This window comes from Clavelina lepadiformis, chromosome 1 (genome assembly GCF_947623445.1).
Source record: "Clavelina lepadiformis chromosome 1, kaClaLepa1.1, whole genome shotgun sequence".
Classification (NCBI taxonomy): Eukaryota; Metazoa; Chordata; class Ascidiacea; order Aplousobranchia; family Clavelinidae; genus Clavelina; species Clavelina lepadiformis.
This window is the reverse complement of record NC_135240.1, coordinates 25,508,536-25,515,564: the sequence shown is the minus strand read 5'-3', so window position 1 is coordinate 25,515,564 and position 7,029 is coordinate 25,508,536. Positions and strand designations below refer to the sequence as shown.

The following is a 7,029-nucleotide window of genomic DNA, read 5'->3' as shown; positions in this document are numbered from 1 at the left end:
AGATCTCACAATAGCATCGAATGGGGGCTTTCTGTCACTTACTGATATCCTCAAAAGCTCATGAAGATGAGCATTTGTGAGCCTCGTTCTATGCTTGCAAAGGTACGTAGAAGCGAAGCAAGTAAGGACCCTTCTAGCCAGCCTGGTTATAACTGGGTACCTTTCCAAGGTTTCAAGTGATAACCAAAACACATTTGGATCTGCGATACAAATCTCATCTCCTATAAGATTACTTAGTTCTACCTGCATTTTAGACACCACCAATGCATATTCAGTGGAAAGTTGGGTTTTCCAAGTGTCATCAACATCAGCAGACAGTGGATGAGAGATTAGCTCTATAACTGAACTGATTTCATAAAATTCCTGTTACAAAACTCAGTGTCCAAATTTGACAAAACATGACAAATCATTATCACAGCTAACTTCTTGTAGAGTCACTTTCAAGCATGGAAAGTGGAGCATGTCTTTGGTGATAGTTGAAACGAATAGCAACAGCTGTTGCTTGAAAGATTTCTGGCCACAGTTGAATGATAGTATGCCCCTTGCCCTGGAGCTTCAAGTTCAGAGTATTTAGATGGGTAAAACGGTCAGCGAGAAAAGCAAAGTTACATAGATTGGTACCTTCAAGCAGAGTACTAGTTTGACCCTTGTCATTCAAAAACATGACCAACTCTTTACGAATTTCCCACAGCTTTTCAAAGCATTGCCCTTACTTAGCCATCTCTTGTTATTATGCGTGAGTACGTCACAAAATTCAGCGTTATGCTGATCTAGAAAGTTCCTTAGTTGCCGGTGCTTAAAAATCTTTTTTTTGTTCAATATTTATTTACACTAAAAGTATGAGAATACATATAATTTTATGCTATTAAAAATTCCAAAAATTAGTTTCAACGCTGACAATTGGTATCCACATGAAAATACTGTAAAAAGTTAATTTTTTTCAAGACTACATTGGAAGATCCACACAAAAAGTTGAAAAGATCCAGATCGAGATCCGCCATTTGAACCCCCCGTTGTAGGCTATGTTGACACAGTAGCTGAGTGATTAGAGCGCCAACCTTGCAATGGTGTGAATCCCTGCTTTATTCGTAGTGACTCTACTGTTGAAATGTTCCTGAGCAAGGCATAAAAAAAAATGTTTTCTCATTTGCAGTGATTCTGGTGAATAGTTTCGAATTTGGGCAGAACAAATAGCAAGTCAAAATATAACAGTGTACGCAGAATAGTAAGGTAGCCGAGCCAGTAGAAATCATTGTCTAGTGTAAGTGATATGAAGACTTCTGGGTCCTAGGATTGATAGTCCGGTACCATGTTAAAATTGACCTTGCAGTGTGTTGCTTTTTGTGATGTGTGTTTCAATTACATTTAATGATTTTTTGATGATACATTTTGTCATACATTTCATGATACATTTTGTGATATGTGCTTCAATACAATTGATGTGTTTTTTAATTTGCTTTTGAAATTAGTATGATATCAGGTAATAAAGAAACACTAGTTTTAAAAGGGATATTTTCCTTACATGGGCCTATCACAGAAAGTTGCCTAAGGGGCCCGTAGGTGTCTTGCTGAGCCTACGTATTCTACTATAATGGTGACAAGAATGTCAGTCTCTTGTCTGCATGGCAGTATATCAGTGTTTTCATTCCATCTTAACATTATTACCGTCTTTGCAGAAGTTTACCCATAATTTACGCATACAGGGGATTGAGCTGACAAGCAGTAAGATTGTTTAAAATTCTCCATGCCTTAAACTACAAATGGTAGAATTTGGTAGTATTAGAAACTCCCATCATTACTGTAGCTTTGGAGGTATTACATTCGGAATACTTACACAGTGAATAGTTAGTGTGTTTGCCAGATGAAACCATGTTGTTTGCTACAAATTGTAACACTAACAATGTATACTATATAAGTGTATACACTCTGAAGAAAATAAATTAGTCATGAGACCCTGCTGTGCAGTATTTAAAGTGTTAACTTCTAAAAAAACTGAATTTAATAATAATGTGAATGTTTTAGGTGTATGCTGTATTTAATTTAATTTTTAGGTTTTACTTAGTTTTTCAAAAGTGAAATGCCTAAAAGACAGAGGTAAGCATGATGCTCACACAAATGTATTCTTATATGTTTTAGCGTAACTTGTATACACGTAAGCAAGAATTACATTTGCAGAGTAGTTTGAATTTGTAGTCCAGTCATCCAACGTTTTCTTTGGTTAAGGTTGTATGATATTGTAATAGACTCGATCTGCTGGCTACTCAGGTAGAGCTACTGACTGAGTATTGGCAACAAGGAATGCGAGATCTTTCAGATCCCAGGGTTTCTGAAGCCGCTGTTTCAGCACATTTAACGGAGAATCAAGTGAAGGTACAAAAAGGTTAATCTTAGTAAAACCTAGAAAGGTTTAATAAATCATCGTTCAATTTGGAAGAACATTTTTTTGTATTTTAGGTCTGGATAAAAGATACGTGGACAAAAAATTCCACCAGCGCTAGTACCGTAGGAAAACTTACAAATATCTCTTGCAAAAGAAGAGTGTCAGGGTATAACCTGTATTCTTCTTCTCTTAAAAAGGACGGAATTGGTACATTGTTTTCTTTAGATTGTGTTAAAAATTGCAACAGAAATAGAAAAATTTGCATAATTGTGTAGTCTATAACTAATGAACAGCATATATTTCGTAATTGTGTTGCTTATCAATTATGATTTAACATTTGCATGTGCTATTTCTTCTAAGTAGCGTCACAGCTACATGGTATTGAAAAAAAACAACTGCTGGCAATTTTTCTAGTTTTCATCCCCCCTGAATAGTTTGGCTTGCCATTTTTCTCCAGAATAGTGTTTCTTGTTTCAATTGTTTAATTACTCTGTCTGGTTTTCTTTGCAAAAGTTTATTTGCAGTTTAATTTAAGGTTTTAGACAATGGGCAACAAAATGGAAACAACTGAGTGATGAGAAAAAGAAGTTTTGGGAAAAAGAAGGTCAGAAAGCAACTTTGGCAGAAAGGCTTGCTCCAATCACCGAAAAACGAATCAAGCATCTAAAAAACAGGCAGTTAAAAATTATAGATAATGCTGTGAGTAAACACTACTGCAAAGTACTTCAGTTCTTGTTATAACAAAAATGGGTAAAGAAGTAGAAATATAAATTATATATATGTTTGTTTTCTAACAAAATATTCAAAAGTTACATGCATATTAGTTTATTTTGTGTAGTGTTTAAAGTTGGAACAAGTTGGTTATGTAGCTGGTGGTGCTATTTACAAGGATGGGTTGTTTGATGTTTTTGGTTGCAAAACAGCCACTCATTTTTTTAGTGGTACATCTTTTCAAGAGGCTTTCATAAATGAAAACCATCTTGCTACCTTTCTAAGTGGTATGTATGAAATATGTACTTTTTGTAATTTAACTATTAGGATCAACAAATATTAGGAAAGCTTATTACCAGGATGATACCATTACTTTGATCGATGATTTTCTGTTAAAGCAGGTTTAACCAACTATATTAGCAACTTAACATTGCTCTACTGCAATTGCATTATTACATTTGACATTTTGATTTAAAATTGAAGCTTAAAAATGAAAGGTCACTGTTCAGGAACTGAGATATTTGCGGTACTAAAAATTGATCGTATCTACAGAAAAAATTTGAAAAAATGAAAGACTTTCAGAAATTACTTGCTTAACTATGGCAGTTATTGACAGTTTCAGTCTGTTTTTAGTCTCATTTATAGTATATATTAAAACCATATTTCAACTGTGAAGTGAACTTATTGCATTTTTGGAGCATTTTTATCAGACAGATTTTACATAGCTGCGATTGCTGTGTTGTCATTAATAATTGTGTTCAATTTTTTTTGGGATATTTTAGACAAACCATCCACTTCTAGAAGTTTGAAAATCCTAAAAAAAGAAGTCAGAGCAATATTTAATGAGAAATATTGTAAGTTTTTTCTTTTGTATTGTTTTAGTTTTACAGTTATTATGAAATAATTGTAGTGTTATTTATTAAATTCTTTAGCAGAAGCTGTGAAAAAAAACAACCAGCGGCTGCCATATTCTCATTCTCATTTATTGTATTTTTTTATTCATTTTTTGCTTTACTTTCTTTTACTGTATTATTCGCTGTCTACCAGTTGCATGGAATATAGTAGCGAACTTTGCTGATAAATTAATGATGTCCGCTTTGCCTCATGTTGTTATGCAATATTTTGCTGTTAATGTGCGTTTAGTGTTTTTTGTTGCTACACGTCTTCAGTTCTTTTGTAATAGTGCCTTTGCCTAAATTTGTTGCCAGTTTTGCAGCTGTATTTTCTGTAGGTCGTTTGAAAAATTCGTTATCGCAGCTTTCTTTCTTGCACTTTCAACGTTCGCTGTCTAGTTCCAAATAAACAAAGTACTGTGGTGTTTTTGGTGTGTGTTGCTGACCAATTGGTATCTTCTTAACAAATATTTTTGTAAAACTGGTGACTCGAAACAACTGTAATACTGTAACTGTATACTTTGCAGAAGAAATAGAGCAGGGGTGGGAAAGTTTTCAAATACTACATTGCAGTTATCTGGGAATCAGTTATTCTGTGGCTGTTTAACAAAATTATAACCTCTCCAGTAACTATTCCATCATTAGCAATTACGTATTTATCATGACGTCACGCGCTGTGCGTGGTATTGCATACGTTGGAATTTCCACCAAGTTATGTTTGCTGTATAGGCAACGACATCGTCATAAAGAGGTCATTCTACGACACATCATATAGTAACACGTGAATGTAAGCTTGTAGCAGCTAAACCATGTTTGCCCCGATCAATGCAGGTAATTTTTCGTGTTTTTAAGCGTCACGTTGCATATGACAATTTGAAACTTAACTTAACGTTTCTCCCTAAACTTGACAGCTTTGTTTTGTCTCTTAACCTAGAAAGCTTCGACGCTCGTCGTTTGATCACTTTAGGCCATCGATTTTAGTTGACGTTTGGACATTTTGTTTGCGCGAACAAGGAGTAGACAGCGAACTCCAGATTTAAGTTTGGTTCTCGTAACAGCTTTTCCCTCAAGAGACGTTGGAGTAATCCGGCATGTTATTCTGTCTATTATGATGGCGCTGCACAGTGTGCTAAACTCGCAAGAACGTGCTAGGAGCATTAGGTCTGTAGCGTACTCGCCCACAGATTCGTGGGGTTACTTGTGGAAAATGTGTGCCTTTCCACTGTGATGTTGCGTTTCAGGCTACAATACTATTCCAGCTTACCTAGCAAGGTTTTCATGATGCCTTTATGTTCGTCATTCAAACCCCAGGAATTGTAAATATTTCTGACGTCCTGACCAATGTAACAAATAGCTAACCTTTTCCGCCTCGATTTTTCTGTTTGCCGGACGCGCAGTGATGGACGTCACATAAACACTTGACCGTAATCCCTGTTCTTAGCAGCCCATATTTTTGGTTAAGACTTGAAAATTAAAAGTTTTGCTTTGTTTGTAAATGTGAATCGGAAAAGTTTCCTTGATTCTGTCATAGTTGGTGCAACACATAACAGCTAACTGTTCATGGTCTCGTGACAGATGGGACTACACGAAATAGCAGTTGTGTATGGTTGTGTTGAAAATTTATTTCACAACGCAGTATATGCTCAAAAACGTACCGTCACCAATTCTAGGGGACCTTGTCATTAGTACGTCATTGTCATTGTCATTCGAATCCCGAATCTGTTCCTATCAGCACCAAATGATAAAATTCCATCAAAAAGTCGCCAAATCTTGCTTGTAACGTGACGTAATTACTAAAAATTAATGATTAAATGGCGATTTGAAAAGTAAATTTCTTAAGAAAATGATTTTTGGTAAGAAATGTTGACTCTGGTTGAGCCAGGAAAATAGATCATTGCAAGTCGATAGATTTTTAAGTAGCATAGTAATTGGGTTAGCCATCATTAGGATTCGTGTTCGCCAGAATCTCCTACACAGGAGATATTCGGCGAATCTATGGCGGGTTTGGGTTCGTGTTGGCCCATCCCTACCAATTATTGATCGGAAAGAAGCCAATTGCAAAATTTACACACTATGCAGATGTTATTCATGCACACCGTAAGCAATACTTACTATACCGATTCTTAATACCGACTATGTATGCTTCCTTTATCGAAACATGAGAATAAATATAGTTTGCAAATAATTATAATAATTGGCCCCAGAATTGTAAACGGGCCTGATCGAACCCGATAATTTATTTGAAGAAATAATAATAAACTTATAGCGATAATTTATAAATTTATTCGCTTACATATAGGGCAGCGTGGTCCAACTTCTTTTCATCGCGGGCCAAAATCAAAAAAAAATTTTATCTTGCGGGCCAATGTTTTTAAATCAGAACTGAAGAAATGTGAAATTAGAACTGAAGAACAATGTGACATTGATATTAGAACTGAAAAAAGTTCTCTTTTTTAATTAAAACTGAAATTAGAATAGTTCAAAATTTTTAGCTGTTAATGCTGATCAATGTGACATCTGCGGTCGAGGTTCTTCCTCGACAATAGCGACTATCAAAGTTGACTATCAGTTCGCGGGCCAAAAAATCGGTGCTCGCGGGCCAAAGTTAGCCCGCGGGCCTGCAGTTGGACCACGCTGATATAGGGTATTGTCATAGAGTTTGTTATTGTCTACATTGTTTGCATGACCTGTGCTAACTGAAAGCTTTTGTTTATTAAATACTGTGATGAAATTTCTTCCAATATGGATCCCCTTCAGTATATGGTACCCATCAAGGCAAATCTTATGCGAGAGTAGGTTAAGGAGGCGTCTAACACAAAAATGCTATAAAATTCCTGTTTGTTTTGTTATACAGCGTATTTACTAAAAAACTGATTACTCGAAAAGTCCTCCATGGGGCTCTCTGAAATTTTGCCTTCATTCATTCCATAGAATGCCATCAAAAAACTATGATTCAAACTTTTTTGACATAGCTAAGCTTAAAATTGACACTGCAATTTTTTGGCTAAAACTCCGATTTTTATCGCAATTTTTAGTTTAATTATG

At 35.5% G+C, this 7,029-nt stretch overlaps 1 protein-coding gene across 3 annotated transcripts; it reads left to right on the top strand.

Annotated features, from left to right (window-relative positions):
* Positions 1 to 1,930: 1,930 nt before the first annotated feature.
* On the top strand, positions 1,931 to 4,409 carry LOC143460289 (uncharacterized). 3 transcript variants are annotated; one of them, XM_076957744.1, is made up of 7 exons: positions 1,931 to 2,094; positions 2,244 to 2,370; positions 2,455 to 2,587; positions 2,916 to 3,079; positions 3,219 to 3,378; positions 3,874 to 3,945; positions 4,024 to 4,409. In XM_076957744.1, the coding sequence occupies exons 1-7, from the start codon at positions 2,078 to 2,080 to the stop codon at positions 4,167 to 4,169; spliced, it is 819 nt and encodes a 272-aa protein (XP_076813859.1). In that variant the 5' UTR covers positions 1,931 to 2,077; the 3' UTR covers positions 4,170 to 4,409. The 3 variants fall into 3 exon arrangements, with proteins under 3 accessions (XP_076813859.1, XP_076813873.1, XP_076813868.1); XM_076957758.1 differs by having other exon boundaries at positions 4,027 to 4,153; XM_076957753.1 differs by having other exon boundaries at positions 2,014 to 2,094; positions 2,266 to 2,370.
* Positions 4,410 to 7,029: the final 2,620 nt, after the last annotated feature.

Coding starts and splice junctions, on each gene's coding strand:
- LOC143460289 (XM_076957744.1), top strand. Junction 2,588..2,915: donor TCTTAAAAAGGACGGAATTG/GTACATTGTTTT, acceptor GTTTAATTTAAG/GTTTTAGACAATGGGCAACA. Junction 3,946..4,023: donor AATATTTAATGAGAAATATT/GTAAGTTTTTTC, acceptor TAAATTCTTTAG/CAGAAGCTGTGAAAAAAAAC.